This window comes from Macrotis lagotis, chromosome X, assembly GCF_037893015.1.
Source record: "Macrotis lagotis isolate mMagLag1 chromosome X, bilby.v1.9.chrom.fasta, whole genome shotgun sequence".
NCBI lineage: Eukaryota > Metazoa > Chordata > Mammalia > Peramelemorphia > Peramelidae > Macrotis > Macrotis lagotis.
Genome location: NC_133666.1, coordinates 571,222,830 through 571,244,901, shown reverse-complemented (window position 1 = coordinate 571,244,901; position 22,072 = coordinate 571,222,830). Strand labels below are relative to the sequence as shown.

The following is a 22,072-nucleotide window of genomic DNA, read 5'->3' as shown; positions in this document are numbered from 1 at the left end:
ATATGTTATCATACCCTAGTAATTTTATAAAGTTTATAAATCAAAAGTTTTCAAATGTATAAAATAAATATGTGGGTTTGCAAAGAAAATTAATTATATTGGTAAATAGTTATCAAGTTACTCAAAAACAACATCACAGTCCTCAGTTAAGAATCATTAGGCATTAATTCTATCTGAAAATTGAATGCTAATATAAGTTGTTCATCCAGATCGGTTCCAATAAAATCAGAAGTCACTTTATATTTCATTCATATCTCCTCAATGACTTTTGATATCAATACCATTGAATAAAGTATCTCTCATTCTCTGAAGATATAGTATACCTTAGTATAAGCAATAGACTAAGAATGTTTAATTTAATGAATACAGGGAGTATCAATTCCACTGAATAAAGTTATCTCTCATTCTCTGAAGAACTAGCATATCTTAGAATTGCCCTCTACAATATTAGAATAAGCAACAGATTCAGAATATTTATTAAGCTAATAATGCCAGGATGAATTTTAACTAATACTTTTATAAAACAATATTACTACTTATATAATACCAGTATAGCTGGTATTATATATCATTATATACTCATAGCTCCTGTGAAATTATGAATTTGTTTTATGTTGATTTTCTAACTTCATTTTCCTACTGATTTCTGAGATTATGAATCATAGTGTTTTGTTACAGTGATATAAATTTTATTCAATGTGGAAATTGTGTTCACCACTTTTAGCATTTTGTGAACCTTATAATAAATCATCATTCACTGAACAACTATTCATTTAGTACATTTCAAGTATAAAGTCCCAAGGAATTGATTGTTTTGACTCATTTGTATATCTACAGTTCCTGATGATGTCTTTGCCCAGAATTACATATGGAAAGGCTCTTATAATTTCAAAGGGAGGAAACAGCCTATGACTTTGACAGTGACCAGTTTTAATTCATCCACAGGAAGAGTAAATGCAACACTAAGCAACAGCAATATGGAATTGCTTCTGTCAGGTACTTTGTCAGAAATTTAAAATTATATGATGCCTTGAAGATTTCATTTTTGTCACATTTATTAATTTTATACTTTTATAATTTTTACTTTTTTTACAATATACTATGTATAAATTTTGTTTGTGATAGAATTTGTAATTTATTAATATTAAGGCTATTAAATGATAGCATAAAAACAATAAAAAGTAAAAATTTTAGTAAATCATTTTTAAATACTTGGAAATATCAGATTTTTAATATCATTAAATAGATTAGACTTTCTAGTCAGATGATATTCTCTGAGATTTAAATGTTTATTACTTATTCAGAATGCCTAGGAATGCATGTAGAAAGGATATAATGACAGCTGGGTGACTCAAGTGGATAAAGGGCCAAAACTGTAGTCAGAGAGACTCATCTTCCTGAGTTCCAATCTGATCTTGGACAAGTTATTTAACCCTCTTTATCTCAGTTTCCTCATCTATCACATGAGCTAGAAAAAAATTGCAAATCATTCCAGCATCTTTGCCAAGAAAATCCTTAATGAGGTCATGAAGAATCAGAAACAACTGAAAGACGGCCAAAGAAAATAAATATAAATTTAATAATTTCCTTTAATTACACAGATAATAATACAAAGTTTTTGTATACTCAGCAATAGTATGCTTTTGGAAAGGTGATTTTGTGTCTTAAAAGAATCTTTATAGTTGGACCAAAGGCAAGATGGCAAATTGGGGGCAGCTGAACTCTCTTAGCATTTGGGTACAGGTAGTACTGATAGGCAATTCCATTGTTCATACATAGTTCTGAGAAGTAATTTGGGGTCAGAAAGAAGCATTTTTGGTCAGTCACAGGGTAGCAGGAGCCGTGGTCACAGTTCTAGGACCAAGAGGATTACTACCATTTACTGGATGGTGGGGAATAGGGGATGTTCCCAGGAAAAATCCAGAGCACAGACGAGGAGAACAGAAGAACAGTTTTAGATCATATCACCTTGGAAATCTCTAGAACAAACTCTGAAAACAGTAGCACACACACACAAAAAAAGCCTGAAGCTTGGGAATAGTGTCATCTCACCAACAGGGAGCAGAGCTTAATTTTAACATAAAATTCAAAGTCAAGAAAAAGTCCAGGAAAATGGATAATCATCAAAAACAAAATAGAAAAAACTTCATCTTAAAAACTGCTGTGGTGATAGGGAAGATACACAAATTCAGAAGAATACAATAAAATGAAAACAACTATAAGCAAAACCTCAAAGAAAAATCTTAATAGAACAAGAGTAAGCAATGAATCCTGGAAGAGTTAAAGAAAATTATCTGTTATAGAGGGGAAAAAATGGGCAAAGTAATGAAAGTGATGAAAGAAAATTATGAAAGGAGAATTGACTACCTGCTAAAAAAGGCACAAAAATATTAAAATAATGCCTCCAAAGACAAATAAGGTCATATATAAAAGGAAATACAAAAATTCACTAAAGAAAAGAACTCCTTCAAAACAGAATTGACTAAATAGAAAAAATGCAAATGTTGACAGAAGAAAATAATATCTAAAAACATAGGGTTGGTCAAGTGGAAGCTCATTATCCCATGAGACTTCAAGAAACAATAAAACAGAGGTGGAAAGTGGGAAAAAAAAGAAGAAAATATGAAATATGTGAAAAACAATTGACCTAGAAATCAGATCAAGGAGAGCTAATTTAAGAATTATTGGATTATCTAAAAGTCATGATTAAAAAAAATAGAATCTAGACATTATATTTCAAGAAATTCTCAAGGAAAAAAATAAGAATTATTTTTATATAAGAGATCCCAAAGTGAAAATTCCCAATGATGTTGTTGTCAAATTACAAACTTAACAAGTCAAGGTGAAAATACTACAAGCATTCAGAAAGGAACTAATCAAATATTATGGAAACTCAGTCAGGATTACACAAGATTTAGCAGCATCTACATTAAAGGATCAGAAGGCTTGAAATATTATGTTCTGATGTCAGAGGATTTATGATTACAACCAGGAAGAACTTACACAATAAAATGGAGGATAATCCTTTCTGGGAAGAAATAGATATTTAATGCCAGAACTGAAAAGAAAATTTGACATTCAAACAGAAGACTCAAGAGAAGAATAAAAATAGAAACATGAAAGAGTAATCATAAGGGACTCATTAAAGTTAAACTTTTTAAATTCTAATTTGAGAGGATGCTATATGTAATTCTTTGAACTTTATCATTATTAAGGTGGTTAGAAGCAGTCAACATAGATAAAGGGAGCAATTTGAGTCAAGTACACTGGGAATAATCTAAAAAACTGTAAATGTGAAAAAAAAAGGAAGCACTGGGAGAAGGGACAAAGGAGACATAAAATGGGGAAAATGTTCTCACTTAAAAGAAGCATGCAAGGAAGAGACTGCATAATAGAAAGTGTGGTGGACAATGCTTGAACCTCCTCATCAGAATTTGTTCAGAGGAAAGAGTGTGTGTGTGTGTGTGTGTGTGTGTACTACACACATACACACATATATTCAATTGAGTTATAAATCTACCTTAATAGAGAAATGGCAAAGAGTTATAGAGTGGGATATGATAAAAGAAAGGATAGATTAAGGGAAGTAGTGTCAAAGCCTTTTGAGAAGGGATCCAAACAACATTCATTCCTTTTAAAAACACTAGAAAGTTTAAGAATAAATGGAGTTTTCCTTAAAATAATATCTATATATCTATAACTATCAATAAATATTATCACCATTATTATTCAGTTTAGTATTAGAAATGTTAATGGTAGCAATAAGAGAAGAGAATGAAATTGAAGGGATCAGAATTGACGATGGGGAAGTAAAACTTTCACTTTTTGCCTAGAGAACCCAAGAAAAATCATCTTAAAAACTCCTTGAAACAATTAACAGATTTAGCAAAGTAGCAGGATATAAAAAAATCCCATGAAAATCATAAGCATTTCCATATATGAACAACAAAGTCCAAGAACAAGAGATAGAAAGAGAAATTCTATTTAAAATAACTGTAGATGTCATTAAATACTTGGGAATCTACCTCCCAAGACAAACCCAGAAATTGTATAAACACAATTAATAAAGTACTACTCACCCAAATAAAGCCAGATCTAAATAATTGGAAAAACAGCAAATGCTCATGATTAGGTTGAGCTAATATAATAAAAATGACAATTTTAACCAAATTAAATTACTTATTCAGTGCCATACCAATGGCAAAATAACTACTTTACTAAGCTGGAAAAAATAGTAAAATAATTCATCTGGCATAATAAAAGGTCAAGAATAGCAAGGGAATTGACAAAAAATGTAAAGGAAAGTGGCTTAGCTCTATCAGATCTAAAACTATACTATAAAACAGCAGTCATCAAAACTTCCTTGTACTGGTTAAGAAATAGAGTAATGGATCAGTGGATTAGGACAGGTTTAAAAGAAACTGCAGTAAATGACTACAGCAACTATTTGACAAACTCAAAGACATCAGCCTTTGGGATAAGAACTCACTATTTGACAAAAATTGTTGGGAAAATTGGAAAATAGAATGGCAAAAACTAGACATAGATCCAAATCTCACATCTTATACTAAAATAATGTCAAAATGAGTACAGAATTTAGACATAAAGAATGATACCATAGATAAATTAAGGGACCAAAAATTATCTATCTGATCTATGGAAAAGGGATAAATTTATAACCATACAAGAATTAGAGCAGATTATAAACAGCAAAATGAATGATTTTGACTATAATGAATTAAAAAGTTTCTGCACTAATAAAATTAGTGCTGCCAAAATTAAAAGGAAAGCAGAAATCTGGGAAACAAAATTTGCCACCTCCTGGAGTTTGGATAAACTATATTCTAATATTCTATATATTCTAAAATATAGAGAGAATTGCATCAGATTTATAAGATCACAAGTCATTTCCCAATTGATAAATGGCCAAAGGTTATGAACAATTTTCAAATGAAAAAATTAAAACTATATATAATCATATGGAAAAATGTTCCAAATCATTATTGATTAGAGAAATGCAAATAAAAACAACAATGAGGTATCATCTCACAGCTATTAGATTGGTCAAGATAAGAAAAAGGGAAGATGATCAATGTTGAAGAGATTGTGGGAGGATTGGGGCATTGATACTTTGCTGGTGGAGTTGTGAAAGAATCCAACCTTTCTGGAGAGCAATATGGAACTCTGCCCAAAGAGCAATAAAACTGTTCATACCCTTTCATCCAGAAGTTCCAATACTAGCTCTATATTCAGAAGAAATTATAAAAAATGGAAAAAAGTCTTTCATATTCCAAAATATTCATAGCAGCTCTTTTTGTAGTGGCAAAGAATTGGAAATTGAGGGGATGTCCATCAATTGGGGAATGGCTAAACAAGTTATGATATATGAATACTATGGAATGTTATTGTTCTATAAGAAACCATAAATAGTTGGACTCTAGATAATCATGGAATGATTTATGGAACTGATGCTGAGAGAAGGGAGTAGAACCAAGAGAACAATGTACACATCAACAACAACATTATGAAATGAACAACCTCGATGGAAGCACATCCTCTCAGCAGTCCAGAGAGCTATGACAGCTGTATCTGACTGGCTATGGACTATATTATCCCCAAATAGAGGGAGAAAAAGAAAACAGAACAAAACACACAGGAAAAAAAATCCTTCTGAATCTGATGAACAGTTTATAAAACTATCCCTTACATTACTCTTTCCCTTAATCCTATCTCCTCATGCCAAAAATTACTAATTTGTAGTTTAACATGTTCAATATATATATATAAAATGCTAACATGACTATTCCTTGCTGAGGGTACAGGGGTGGGAAGAGAGGGTGGAGGGGAAATTTGTAACTTGGAAATATGTATGTACATATGGATGAAAATAAATTATAAATTTTTTTTAAAAAAACTTAAAAGAAAGAAAAGGGATCTAGATAGTTCAGTGAATAGAGCACAAGACCTTGAGTCAGAAAGACCTAAGTTCAAATTTGAATTAGTTATATGACTCTGGGCAAGTTGCTTAACTTCTGTTTGCCTTGGAAGCAACATTCTTCAACTATATAGAGAACTGAATCAAGTTTATAAAAATATAAATCATTCCTCAATTAATAAATGAACAGAGGATATATAAACACATACAAATCAAAGCTATACACAGTCTTAAGAAAAAATGCTCTAAATCACTATTGGTTAGAGAAAGATAGATTAAAATATTTCTTAGATACTACCTTATACCTATTAGAAATGACAAATGCTGGAAGAGATAAGAGAGGAATTGTTATACTAATAAACCCTTGGTGGAGATGTGGGCTATTTCTAACTGTTCTGGAGAACAATTTGGAACTATGACCACAGCACTATAAAATTTTCCATACCCTTTGATCCAGCAATGCCATTAATGTATCTATAAAGCAAAGAGGGAAAGGGGAAAGGATCTACATAAATATATATATATATATATATATATATATATATATATATATATATATATATATTTAAAGCAATTCTTTTTGTGGTGGCAAAGAATTGAATGTTGAGGGGATGATCATCAATTGGGAAGAGGCTAAATATGTTGTGGCATATGATTGTGATGAAATATTACTTTGTTTTAAGAAATGACGGTGGATTTCAGAAAAAAAATAATAGCATAGCAAGACCTATTTGAACTAATGAAAAATGAATTGAGAGGAATTGAGAAATTTTTCTGCACTGTAATAGCAATGTTGAAATGATAATCACTTGTCTTGGCTACTCTGATCAACATAGTGATCCAAGGCAATCTAATTTATCTCTGTCTAGAGAAGAAAAGCCTAATTTGATCTTTATAATTCTGTGAGATAGATGACTGTCACTATTTAACAATCTGAAGTCTTAGAGGATCAGCTTTATTTCAGTCTTGTTGAATTCAATGAGTAGGCAGTGTTACATATATTCTGAATTTCCAATTTACTCAAATGCCATATATATATGGGATGACATTGTCTGCCAATAAATAATTTGTCATTTGTCAATTCTATTGCTCTTAGAACTCTGGAACTCAGTATTATAGGAAATAGATTGAAAACACATTTTTTAATTTAGTCTTAGGAGTATGTACACTTGGATTCAATTGAAAATAAATCCTTATACAAACTTCTGTACTATGTAATATTATCATGAATAATAAAATATATTTATGGAAAAGACCTAATTCTTACATTTTATATTACATCAATATTCTTGAAGCTAATTTTTTTTGATTATTTTGCTGATCAAGTGTCAAATAAGGGGAGAATGATAAATAATACTTTTTTATTGATATGGATCATATTTTTAAGGATTCACAGTGAAAATAAAAGCACTTGCAAATAACAGAAATTCTATGTGTAGAGAAAGAGTCTAAATTCATATTTAGAAACGACTAAATAAAAGTGGTAGATAGAGAATTATTTGATATAAAAATGAAAAATTCTGTCATTTGTTATTTATGTGACCTTGGGCATGTTTTACTTGAGGTCTCTGAAATAAAAGAGTTAGGATAGATGATCCCTGCCTGAGATTCTTTCTCTTTCTAAATTCGTTGGTTCTACTAATCCCCAACATAGTTTTTAGGGCTTTTTGAGTTTGAGAATATGTACACAAAAGCATTATAATTTAGATGCAGGGCCAATATATATATTCACTCATTTGGGACTATAAAAGAGAAATCTCAAATGAGATTACAACAGAGCTGATGTAATAGATTCATAGTGATAAACTCTCAATCCAATCATTCAACAGTTATTTCTGAATACTGGCACTTGTGGCTCACTTCAGTGTCTTATCTTACATCCTGTCTTTTTTTTGTATATTCTAACTTCCAACCAAACTGAACTCATCATTATTCCCTAGATATCCCCTTTACTTTCTTATAGTTTCCTCATCCTTTTGGGAACAGCTAAAATACTATTTCTCATATGAAACTCTCCCTAGTCCCTTCCTAGCAGTGATTACATATGCCTCCTCAGAATTCTTATATAGCATGACTGCATTGTACATAACTATGCTTGTGTCATCTTCCATATTGGAGTACAAGGACTTCCTTTCTTTCCTGAAATGTGCCTAATCTGCTGTTAATGTATTCTAAACATTTTTTGAATCAGTGGCTATTAGATATTCTTTTGACTCCAAGTACATAAATGGCATTTTCCTATGAATAATATAACTTGAGAAGAAAAGATGTATATATAAAAAGTTAAGTACATATATAAATAATACTAATATAAGCATTATTTAATGTTTAAAGGTTCAAATATTTAATTATCTGAGCATCCATAGAAGCAAAGATCACTGAAGGCTAGGATAATGGGTAAAAGAATAATGGAGTGCATAGGGTTAAAGGGGGGCTTTATTTTACCTCTTTCATCTATGCTCTATAATGTTTGATGTATTTAAAGAATTAAGGACAACAAAATAAAATTAATCCCGTATTACAAGTCCTAAGATGCATTTACATTTTTCTAGGGGTATATAAAAGCCAGGAGGCTCGCCTAATGCTACATATCTATCTTATTAAAACACCAGCTCATGCTTCAGTGAGCAAAATGAAGGAAGAAAATTGGGCCATGGATGGTTTTGTAAGTACTTTTATATAGACATCATCTGTTTAAGTTTGACTTACCACCTCCTTGTTTGACCAGAATATTTTTTTTTCTCAGAAAATCATGACATAAATATTTGAATGAAATATTATGTTAGGCATGTATTGAGGGGGAAAATACATTCAGTTTGCATCAGTGGTACATTTACATAGGTAATGGAAATGAACTTAGTGGCCTCTGGAGTGAGGAAAAAAAGATAGAAAGTGAGCTAAGGAATTGATCAGGGTGCAGGGGAAATATTGCGCAATAATCTAAGTTAGGTAGGACATGAAAGTAATCAAATCAATTTTGTAACTTTCTCTACTAACACTTAACTCAGGAGAAGAAGATAAATCAAGTATAGTATGAAAATTCTATATTGACAATGCTAGCACATGGTCAAAGAAGTCTTGTAAAAGCTGCCTGTGGACTGATTTTTACTTTTGATTAAACAGAATAGCTCAGAAAATATTCTTCCTAATGGGTTTTGCCTGCCTGGAAGTCCCAATAGTAAATAAAATGGTAAGTCAGTGACTTGGTCAGAGATGACCTCAGGTAAAATTATAAAATTGACTAAATTTACTTCTGGCATCTCCAGGCCTCCCCCTTCTGCAAACTTTCTCCTTTTTTAATCCCTCAGGCTTTCCTTGTACTCATGTTATACTAGTGTTATTTGTCATGAAAAAACATTGCTCATTTACTGTGAGTAGTTAAGACCTCATTGTTTTTCTGAAGGGTATTTGGATTTGAAAAGGATACTACATATAGAGGGCAATGTTTAATATGAAAGAACTTACTGTTAATTGTGAAATTTCACATATAAATGGAGGTTAATTGAGAAGTAGGAGTGCTTTCCTAACAGCCTATTTTATGGGACTCTGCAGCTTAGAATTTAGTGTCACTATTACTTGGTGATTCACTTAATCAATCATTTCTCAAGATTATTAAGATAAATTTATCACATATTTCATGATTGTTTGGAAATCAAATTAAATTATATATAAGTATTTTGTAGAAAAAATAATGTACCATTCAAGTGTAAAGTATCATTTTTCATGGTATCATGGGCACTGGCCTTGAAGTTAGGAGGATAGAATTTGAATCCAGCCTCAGACAATTGATACGTACTAGCTGTGTGATCTTGGGCAAGTCACTTAACCCTGATTGCCTCTCCTCCAGGGTATCTCTAGTCATCCTGATTCGTATCTGGCCACTGGATTCAGATGATTCTGGAGGAGAAAGTGAGGCTGGTGACAGCACAGCATCCCTCTCACTCAAATCCAATTCATGTACTTGTCATGGCATTACCTTGCTAATGTTATGGTCTTCAAGAATCATCACCATTTTTCATTATTGAATCTACCTTGAGGTTCTCCATGTGGTTTCATGAAGTCATAGCTTTTAGTTTTTTGACAAGGCATTGCTAGATTGCAATCCTGGTCTATAAATGTAACTATTGAGATTTATTTTTCTAACTTCAGAGGAATTTGAAAACTCAGAAATTCCCTTCTAAATGTTGGATACTTTTTATAATATTTTAAATAATATATTAATTACTAAAATATATAGAAGAACAATCTTGTCGAGAATTAATATTCACCAAGACTGAATAAGAGAAAATATGGCCAAAAAACTTCCAGATTTAATCTTCTCTCTCCTTAATTTTTTTTAAAGGTTTCTGCAGAACCTGATGGAGCAACTTATGTATTTCAAGGATTTATTCAGGGTAAAGATTATGGGCAGTTTGGACTTCAACGATTAGGTAATTATTTATTTTGACTCTCTTGTACTGGGAACATTCTAAACAATATATGGTAGATTCTATATATTAAATATTTTGAATATTTTATTTCCTTCTGTAATGTTCTAGTTATATTCAGTATTGTGGTGACTGTTTCAGGGATCAAATTATTTAGAAACACTGAATCTTCATGTGCCAAATCTGTTCAGCCCCTACTATTTCATCATATTTCTAATAAACATCACAAAGCATCTTTCCCTTTAGCAAATAAAAAGGAATTGTGAAACTGATATATAGAAAATATTAAACTATAGACTATTTGATTTTATCTCTCAAGATCATTAGTAACTCTTTTCACTCTGGATATTGTTGCAGTTTTTTTTTTTTTACTTCTTGAGTAATACAGAGGGCACTTGGATAATAAGTTCATAGTATCTAGGAGGGAAAGCATTGAATAATGGGTCCCCTTCTGAAATAACTTAGTGTTCTTCAGATATGCTAATTTTCTGTGGTGAAAGATACTTATAATTTCCACGGTGAATTTGTCACTTTCATTTACCAAAATTGTCTGAGAAAATTCATAAGCACTTTAATATTAGTGCTTCAATGGATTTATTAAGAACTTCTGTGGAATATGATATATCAGGTGATATTTCTTTTTTCTTTCTTTTTACCATCCTATTATTCCAAGCCTAAAATATGAAGCCTAAATTTTATCATGAAGTGATTTTTCTCCATTACCTTGCAAATTCTTGTACTTTAATTTTTTTTCTAAAAACATAAATGCTCTAGATTGCTTGAACAATTTCAGTTTATAGTGAATAAAATAATAGAATCTGTCTTTATCATATCTCAAACAACAAGATTTGTTTAAATATATTTATCTGTTATGAAGAAAAAACTCCAAAATGATTGGGAATGGTTTATATATCATTAGAGAAATAGTGGTTATATAAGACAGATGTTGAAATCAGGTTAGAACTCATTTACAATTGAATGTTAAGTAGAAGCATTTGTGCTGCTTTATACAACAAAACAAAATAGCTTTAGCACAGATAAAGTCATTCTAGCAAAAAACTGATTGTCAGGGCAGCTAGGTGGCATAGTGGATAAAGCACCGGCCCTGGAGTTAAGAGTACCTGGGTTCAAATCCAGTCTCAGACACTTAATGATTACCTAGCTGTGTGGCCTTGGGCAAGCCACTTAACTCTGTTTGCATTGCAAAACAAAAACAAAACTGATTGTCAGTATTCAGATGAAGTCGAGTGTAGGGAGACACTATGCAATTTGTCAAGCTTTCATTTTTCTTTTACAGGACTGAACATGTCAGAAGGTCCTAACACGGCCAACCAACCACATGGTACCAATAGTAGTTCTGTGGCCATTGCTATCCTTGTGCCTTTCTTTGCCCTTATTTTTGCTGGGTTTGGATTTTACCTTTATAAACAGAGGTAGGTGGCATTAGTTGTGAATAATAGAACTGTGGTTCTGTCCTCAATCACCGCAAAATGTTTTCCCTTATACACACACACACACACACACACACACACACACACACACACAAAACTTTTTGTTTGGAAGTACTGTGTGTAAAATGATGTGAACCTTAATTTTAGCTTATCCTTGAACCTGAAGGATAGGGAAAACTTTGGGAAATCTTTTTTTCCAATAGCAAATTGAAACTTTGTGAAAATTCAAAATGACTTATCTCTTTCATAGATATTAGCCTTAGGGGATTGAAAGAATAAGTAAATAATTCCTTCATAGTTTTTACAAATTCACTTTGCCAAGGGATTTTTTTGCCCAATCATTTCTTTTCTTGATTTATTTACATAAGAAAATTGCAGGGGTGGCTAGGTGGCACAGGGGATAAAGCCCTGGCCCTGGAGTCAGGAGTACCTGGGTTCAAATTCAGTCTCAGACACTTACTAATTACCTAGCTGTGTGGCCTTGGGCAAGCCACTTAACCCCATTTGCCTTGCAAAATCCTAAAGAAAAAAAGAAAAAGAAAATTACATATTTTTCATCAAATGTAAGTCTGGCATGCTAAGATATAGAGAAAGAGATTGACAGATTAAGAGTTAGAAGAACTGGATTCACATTTAAGGATGTAAAATTTGAGGCAGAGGTTAAGTAACTTTTCTAGGGTTGTTTAACCCTAAATAACCCTAATAAGTCAATGAGGCAGGATTTAAACAAAAGCCTTCCTGACTCCAAATCCAGTACTCTATTTCCTGAACCACACATACTTCCCTTAAAAGTTGTCTGTTTTGAGTATAAAAGAAATCATAATATTTTTTTTCTTTCTTTTAGCATGACAACTTTGTAAAATATAGTGATTACATTGATCAGGTATTAGCAAAGGAAAATTCCTTCTATGACCAGATTTTTCTTGAGTAAAAGAAAATGGAGTTTATATTGACTGGATGTTATTGAGAATGAAAGTAGTTTAAAAGAGAAATAACTTAATCAATAGAGGCAGGGTTGACTGCAGAGAAATTGAAGTAAATATAACTGAGGTTATTTCTTGTTGTTGGGAAATGTGTAGTTAAAGGGAGGTGGGTCAAGGTGATCCAGATAAAAAGGACACAAAAAGGACTGTTATAACATCTTGTCAGAATTTAAAGGCTTATCTTTATTACTGGCAGGGATTGTGAAAAATAGGATTCAGGAATGGGAAAGGCACTTTATAATATGAAAATTTGTTTTAATTATTTTACATTATCATTTGAAGTATTCTAGAGTGTGTATCCTTTTTTAATTTTTATCAGGGTATATGAAATTCTTACAATGCAAAAATAATTAAAATTGCTTTACAAACTTTTAGCCAAAGAATAAAACAGTGAAACTATAGTAAAATTAAAATATGAAGCTGTGGTCTCCTGAGGGCTAAAGAGTAGTTTGTAAATTTAATCTCCTTAAGAGCTATCCAATCTAGGGTATCCCAATATAAGAGAAGAGAGGCAAAAAAACTTCCCAAGTGCCACATTTTTACCAGGGAAGCCTCCCAAATTTTACCTTTCGTGAAATGGTAGACAATGTCTTATGGTTGGAAAAAGGGGAGGAAAGCAGATCAATCTTAGTCAAAGATGTGATATGAGAATCAATGAGGCAAGATTTAAGAACCAGGAAGAACCAGCCCAAACCATATGAATATAATAATAGTAGTAATATTTTCATTTAACAGACATATCTTATTATTAAATAGAATTATATGTGTACAGAATTGTAAGGGATCTCAAAGGACATCTAGCTCAATTCCCACTAAAAGATTTAACACTGATCTGCAAAAACCTTAACTAGAGATCACAATACTTAGAAATTAGTAGTGACAACAACCCACTGGGAGTTACTTCTAATAAAAGAAAGTTTTTCTTTCTTCTGTAAGTCCATACCTGATTCCTTGTCACTCCCTTCCTTTAGTTCTGAGCTCTGATTTTAAACATAAATCAAATCCTTCTTCACTATGACAAGCTTTAGCTTTTATAGTTGGTTAGAATGTTTCCCCAAAGTCTTCTCCTTTAGTTTCTTAACTCAAGTCTCATCTTCTCAATATTCTTTTAGCTAGCTTGATTTCTGAATGTTTCTTCTAAAATGTGTAAATTCCTGATGTGTCTTAGCAAGACTAAATACAATGATTCTATCACTTTCCTTACTTTTTTTATGCAGTAATGTAGCTTTGTAGCTTAAGGTCACCTTAGCTTGTCAAAATGTTATCAGAAATGAAAAAAAACCAAGAACAACTTCTTTCTCATTAACTGCTTGTTAAGTATTTTTCATATATGCTATATTGCCATTTGATTTTGTTTACACAACAATGGGATTTATGCTTCTTTAAATTTCATCTCATTACCTTCAATACTAAGAGTTTTTGGTATAAAACATTTAGTAAATATTAACTAATTACTCTTCCAGCTCCTCTGAGATGTACTTAGATCCAATTTTGTCATACAACATAATAGTAATACTGCACAGTTTGATCTTATTTGAAAGTTTGACAAATGGGCTGCATATGTCTTTATTAAAATTACTGAACTGAGGAAGACCAAATAGAATAGAATAGCATTTCATTTAATAATAACTAATGATAGCTAACTTATTTTACTTAGTGCTTACCAATGCCAGCACTGTGCTAAAAATTATTATCTCATTTGAACCTTACAATAATTGGAAGATTCAGGCTACTATTATCTTAATTAATTTCTTTCAGAGATAAAGGAACTGAAGTCAACAGAGGTTAAGTGGCTTGCTCAGGGTCACACTGCTAGTAAATATCTGGGGTCACATTTGAACTCTGGTCTTCCAGGCTCCAGGTTGAATAAATATATGATAAAGAGCTTACTAAGTGTTTAATAATTGACCTAATTGATTGAAATACAAACACAAACTATAAGTAGTTTCTGCTCTCAAGAAAACTGCATTCTAATAGAAGAACCTAATGGATGAAGGAGCTGGACGGTACTAGGATAGTCAAAAAATGTCTAGAACTTAATATAGAGGCCAAGCTCTAGTCAGAAGAGAAAACTCACCTATCAGAGCCCTGAGCCCAAGCCCAGAATCTAGATGGTTCAGGTTGACATTGATGCATTAATTATTACTCTCTAGGATCCATTTAAAAGTCAACTAGATCTGAACCCTCTTTGTTTTAGGATCAATATCATCATTTATTACATATCTTTTTACCTCATGAGAGAAATTTAGTAGTTTTGATTTCAGCAGCTGTTTAATGGTGTCCATGATTTTACCTTGTTCCTCCAGTTAAAAAAAAAATGAGGGGAACTACTGAGTTTTATTTTGCATAAAACTCTTTTAATAAAACCATTCAGTCTCAATATATTCACCTAATTACCTTTATTTACCTTCTTTTCCTTTTTCAAACTTACTACAATTTTTTGCCTGATTGAACCTATATCAGCCCTGTTCTCTAGGATTTTACCAGGATCTTCGTAAATTTAGCATATGTCAGAATTTGAGTAAAATAACATGAAGTCTCTTTAGTCAACTAACTTAAGTTGGTTTCAATTACTCATTGACTATTTTTATTCTCTTTGTTAGACAAACAGTAGCAAAATAAGAATTGTCCACCTACCTTCTTTTGATTTTATCAACAATTCTAAGCAACATTTCTACCTTTTTCAAAAAAAAAATATTCCTTATTTTAAAATTTTAAAATTTAATAATGTTTAACAATTATCTTAAACTTCAGATCCTAGTAAAAATTAGCGTCCCTAAGACTGTTCTTATATATTTAATATTCATTTGAAAATACTTGCTTTCTAATTTTTATATATCTATTTTTCATGTGTTCTGTCTCTTTTTGAGTCACCATAAAGAAGAATATTTGTTAAAATAAATTTAAAATTTTAAATACATTTAAAAGCCAAAATTATTGGGATTTGGCTATATATATATATATATATACCAACTATGCCTGGAATATTGCAATTGAGGAGCGTAAATTGTTAAAAGGAAAAGCTCAAATAAAAAAGGGTGATGAGGTATTTTACATTAATAGTATATTTATCTGTGAGCAGCTAGATATTGTAATGTATTACACTCCTCCAGGCCTGCAGTTAAAAAGATTTGAGTTCAAGCCCAATCTGATCTTGAGATATTTTCTGGCTATGTCATCTTGGACAATTCAACCTCTGTTTCAGTTTCCTCACTTATAAAATTGGAATAAATGGCAGCCCCTACCTACTAACAACAAGGTTATTATGAAGTTCTAATGAAATGATGGTTATAAAGCCCTTAACACTAGATCTGATACACATTTTATATATATACCTTTTATATAGCATTTATGTATAAATCCTTTTCCCCTCTCTCTTCTCCCTATGTTGAAATCTTAAACTTAGGGGTAAATGATCTTGATTATTTAGAGAAGGATCATTTCTTCAGTGCTTATGAATACCTAGTTACCCTAAAGGCTTACTCTAAGTGCCTCCCCTCCAAAAGGTCTTTCTGATTCTACTACTTATTACACACTCGATCATATTTCTTTGTAATTGTGTTGTTAATACTTTTAATTAATTTATATGTAGATATGTTCTATGCCTTATCCCACCCTACCCACCCAGAGAAACTAAGTTCCTTGAGGTCAGGGACTGTTTTTTGTTTATTTTTTTTAACCTTGGGATATAGTATAAAACATTAAACATAAATGTTTGAATGAATAAACAAATATATAAAATAGCCATTATGATTTTAGGAAATTAAAATCTTCAAGATTCAAATGTTATTACTATTATCATTACTTAAAATGACATGTTAATAGGCTATACATTAGTGGACTGTCATTTCATCTACTATTTCTAATAGAGAAAACCTCAATAGTCAGAATTTATCTAATCCATTTTATCTTCCACAGGACTGCACCTAAAACACAGTACACTGGATGTTCAGTACATGAAAATAACAATGGCCAAGCAGCTTTTGAAAACCCTATGTATGATACCAATGCAAAATCAGTCGAAGGGAAAGCAGTACGATTTGACCCCAACTTGAACACAGTTTGCACAATGGTATAATGTGGTAACACTTTGACTTCTTCAGAAGTTTGGAAATGGAAACACAACACAGTGCACATTTAGGCCACTGCTAAACAAATTAAAGCACACTTTTCAGGATTTACTGGGTCACCTTTTCCTGAGGAATGATAGAGAAGAGTGTTTTTTTCAGAAACTGGAACATGACTCTTCTTCATGGTTACCATGGAGAGTTTTACAGAGAATCGGCTGCACTCTGTGAGTGCTTACTCACAGTTTATTTGCTTTTTTAAAAAAGGAGATTATTCTAAAACATAAACTTATTTGCATATATTGGAGGAGCATCCACTATCAGTATTTCTGTGCTTTATAAACTATATTAGAGGGACTGGGTAAAAAAAAAAGATATAGGGTAGAAAATAAGAGCTATACTTACAAGAGACAATAGGTCACTGACTTCTCTTTAACCATCATGAGCTACATCATTCCATGAATATGTACTTTGTACCACTTTATCGGCTACTCATCTTTGTTAATCAAAATATCATTTTCCATATTTGTTTGTTTTTAAGATCATGACATGACCTTGAAATTGTTTAAAGAGTTAATTTGTGCCACAGATAAAAAAACAAGGTTTTATGCTCTTGTTTCATTTCCCAGTGTTTTCAATTCCTCAATACTAAATCAGCATTCTTTTCTTAGGTTGGCAGTAATAAAGGGCAATGAGATCATGCTACTTCCATTGATAGCCCCATTGTTCAATAATTAATTTAGTCAGTGAGTAATGGGGTAGTGTGAAATTCCTCACACCATTATGCTTTCAGAACCTGGCAAACCTTGCTAAAAGAATAAAAAATTGCAATTATATAATACTCCCAAAGTGATTGTCTTATTAAAGTTCCCATTTTTTTTTGAAAGACTTAAGTAGTACATGTTAAACTATTGTACTGATACAATAATACATCCATACTGAAGTCTACCTAAACCATTTTATGGCCACATAAACATTATTTCACTACTTCTGTGTTTAATCAGGACATGTATATTTCTTCTGAAATGCAGTTTGGATAAATATTTTGATTTCAACTTCCAACAATGATAATTAGAATATTTATTTATAGAGGTCAAACAATAGAAATCTGGTTAAAAAAAAAAACAATTTCATCAAGGATTGCTATACCAACAAATTCTCCCAACTTCTTGTCCTAAATGAGAAGATTTGGGACATGGTAAAATGGTTTCCATTTTATAGCAGGAAATCTACTCTTCAGCTTTCTGGCTAGTCATTTCAAATGGACCATTCAGTAATCTGTTTCTTTTTTTTTTAGTGGGCCATTGTCTTCCTTTCATAGCATGTTATATTTCATTAGACACAGATCTGTATCCAGTGTGAACTATCTGTTACTGTCCCTTTCTAATATGATTAACTCTGTGAAAATCTAAACTTTTCATACCACGATACAGAGTGCCTACCAAAAATCATTGCACCCAGGACTGCTGCTTGGATTTCTACATTAAATGAATTTCGTACAAACCACTTTGAAACTCATTGTTTTGAAAATTCATATGAATCTCTCAAAACTGTATTCTACTGATAGGATGCTGTTTTATATTTTATGCCATCAGTTATTTATTCTTGTTTATTCAAATGACTGCAATAACAATGATTCATTCATTAATGTTAAGGTTAATACATTTAAGACCTTGTTTAAACAATGTTTCTTCTGCAACTGGCTACTCCTCTTATATTAATGCATACACTTTTGTAAAGAAGTATATTTTTATGAAAAAAAGAATTTGTAAAAGTATGATGTAAATTTTCAGTGCAATGTAAACAAAATAAAAATGGATAATTGCTTTTTTAAATACTGTGTGTTCTTTTCAAATTGTTTGTTGATCTGACTTATAGAACCTTAAATAACTATGAAACTGACAGATTATATTTCCCAATACTGAAAATGCAACAGTGAAAAATAAAGAATTTATTTTGTAACCTTGTAACCTTGACACACCATTTGAAGCAAATGGAGTCATTACACAAGTGGTAGCAGGATGAAAATTAGATATTTATATTTTTCACAAATGTAGATTTTCATTCATAAATATCAAATTTGGATTAGACATCCCCTAAAATTCTATATCCCACCTTCACCAAGGTAATTTCACTTTATTACTGAGTATCTGATATTCAGTATTCATGTTTTGGGCTTATGACAAATGGACTGACATGCAAACCCAACTCAATTCGCCTGTATTATAATAGCTAATGTTTATATGTTGCTTTCAGTTTTACAGAGAACTTCCTATACACTATGGAATTTGAGTCTCATAATAACTTTGAAAGATTGGTAATAAAGATATTATCTCTACTTTTCAGATGAGGAAACTGATGATCAGAGGTTAATCTGGGTTAGACAGAAAGCTAGTAAGCATTAGAGGCAGTATATGAACCTTTGGTTGTTCTATTTCTCTTCTTTCCTCGCTTTAAACATATTTTCCATTACACTATACTGTCTCTTTCAAGTCTATAAATTAGCACAATGAATGACTATGACATTATAATTAAAAAAATTAGTTAATTTCTTGGAATGTCATGTTCTACAACATATATACAGTGATTTATAATTAAATAACAGTGTTCTTAAAACACTTAACATGGTGTGAGGGGATAATTTAATTGTTCCCTCTTGTTCTCTCTTTCCCCTCCCCTTTGTAAACTTGAACTGATTATGTAAATCTAGTTCATTTTCTTTCCAATTCTTTTGGAAGATGAAACTTTTATTTACTAATTTCTTATTTCTTAAATTTTTTTCTTTTATTTGAAGACACAGAGGCCATATGCCATTTGATACTACCTGGCCTAACTTCTTTCCTATGATTATGTCTATATAATGATAGTCTTATTGCCACTCTTTGTATTTCTTTCCTAAACCTTCAATCCAAAATTAGTCTATTTTCCCCTCTTTCATATTTTGTTCTTTTCATTTGATTTCCTTTTAATTTCTTCTTTCTCTCATTTTTAATTTTTTTCTTTTATAATCTTTTTCATTATTTTTCATTTATTTTGAATTCCTCCCCATTTTTTACTTTTGATCTTTTAGCTCACAATTAAAGTATTTGGACTCAGGGTATTATGAGGCCTCTAAAGCAGAGATATCATTATAGTTATTATCAAGTGTTATAAAAAATACTTTCTTTCTCCTGAGGGACTCTCAGTTGTAGATTTCTCATAGGAAGGAATAGGAAGGAAAGATGTCATTAAAACAAAGTTTATTTTGGTTTGTTTCTATGTTTTCAGAAAGAATTCTCCCAAATATTTAAGGAACAGAAATAGAACAACTGAAATGTTACCTAATTGCACATGTATACATAGACACACTCATAAATAATTTTACTAAAATGCCAACCTACTGAAATATTCAGGCTTAAAAATGCAATATTTTTGAGGAGGAAGGGAAAAATTTTGATCTCTAAAATTCAAGGACATGCATGAGGGTGAGAAATAATTTAGAAAGAAGAGCTAGAAATCCAGTTGAAAAAATATTGACTGTTCTTATTCAAAAGTATTGGCAAGAGAAACTTGGAAGGTAAGAGAATATTGATCTGAGAAGATTGTACATGCTGCGAAATCTGAGAAATATCTGTCATAACTTTCATGAGCTTGGTGCAATGATGTAATTTAAGATCAGTTTTGAAAGTTATGGCACAACAGAAATGGCCAGTGGACATTAAACTGATTTTTAGCACAGGGTATAATGGGTCTAGCAAATCTCTTTCTACCACTTTCCCAAGTCTTGATAAATTCACACGCAAAAATTTTATTATCCTTAGCAACAGAACTCATAAATAGTTGACTTTGGGGATCTTCTATGGAAGATTTAAGGAAAGACATGGAAAAGAATCATAACAGTTGAATGATGGAAGAAACAGTCATATCCAAGAGATCAGAGTGCCCTCTAAGAATTAAAGCAGCAATTCAAATGCTTATCATAAAAGTATCAAGGCAAAAATGTATGCTTACAATGGTAAATGCTTGGTTGTGATCATTTCACAATCATAAAAATAAGTACTGACAATCCTGCTCAATTAGACAAGACCAACATTATAATGGTTACATGAATGAAATTTTAAAATAGTGTCAACTTTATAAAAATGTCTTTGACACTCTAGATCTAAAGTGTTGTTTCTCCTAAAGGAGCCTGTTAAAATAGGAGAACTTACTTAAAGTTAACACATTAAGAAATTATATAATTCGTTATTATGTCTTTAACTAGTGTTTCATTTTTATATAAGCAAACTATAAAACAGCACAGATCAAGTCCTAAGAGCACGAAGGACAGAACAGGTGTGTTTGATGTAGAGAGAAGGAAGAAAAAGGTAAGAGAAAAGAGGTGCTCTCTGGAAACAGTAGCCACTTGGTAGGATATTATTTTAGAGACTCCTGGGAGATGTAGGAAGCTTAAGACACTCTTATTAAGGCACCCACAGTGGGCTAGGGAAGGACTGGAGAACAACACTGTCTTCTAGCTTTGCCCAGGGCCAGTTCGGCACCCAAGGATTCCTAGTAAATTTCATGGAAACCTGAATATATTGAGGTTAAACAGATGCTAATGCTCTTTTCCCAGTCTTCCAATGATATGGAAGGGTATAATGGGTCCTAGGCTGACAGATGTGGGAGAGTAAATGCAATTTATTAGAAGTAATGGAATAGTGTGGCCTTGGGCAAGCCACTTAACCCCGTTTGCCTTGCAAAAACCTAAAAAAAAAAGAAATTAAGAAACGGAATTGTTATGGATCTCTGGATTCAAAAATTATTTTTAGGTTTGCTATATCTAGTGGAAATTTATAACTTTCCAAAGGAAAAGAGAGAAGGGTTTTTTTAAATTTTTAAGAGGAATCTTTATACTTTAATTGTCATTACTTTCTAAGATATGGAATTTTGTATTGTTAATAGTAAAAGCTAACATCTGAAACTGTCATAAATAAAATGAGATAAAGTTAAACAGTATGAGGTAACAAATTTTAAACATTGACTCAAGGGCATGATATCTATCATACTAAGGAATCATATGTCTGAGGTAACTACTAAGGGACTGAGAAATTTGTGAATTTCAGTATAATATTTGAAGAAAATTAGTAATATGATTTCAATTTTATTTGCATTTTCTATTTGATAGACATATACAAAGAATCTTTATGATTTATCAGAAAACTATTTTGTTTATCCAAAACTTTGTTGA

At 31.5% G+C, this 22,072-nt stretch overlaps 1 protein-coding gene across 1 annotated transcript in view; it reads left to right on the top strand.

Moving 5' to 3' along the window:
• CSMD3 (CUB and Sushi multiple domains 3) overlaps positions 1-18,579 on the top strand; it is a 639,662-nt gene extending 621,083 nt beyond the window's left edge. Inside the window, exons 53-57 of the mRNA XM_074202120.1 lie at positions 838-996; positions 8,488-8,600; positions 10,278-10,365; positions 11,660-11,795; positions 16,715-18,579. Coding sequence (XP_074058221.1) covers positions 838-996; positions 8,488-8,600; positions 10,278-10,365; positions 11,660-11,795; positions 16,715-16,874 — 656 coding nt within the window. The 3' untranslated portion in view covers positions 16,875-18,579. The remainder of the gene's footprint in view (positions 1-837; positions 997-8,487; positions 8,601-10,277; positions 10,366-11,659; positions 11,796-16,714) is intronic.
• The last annotated feature ends 3,493 nt before the right edge of the window (positions 18,580-22,072 follow it).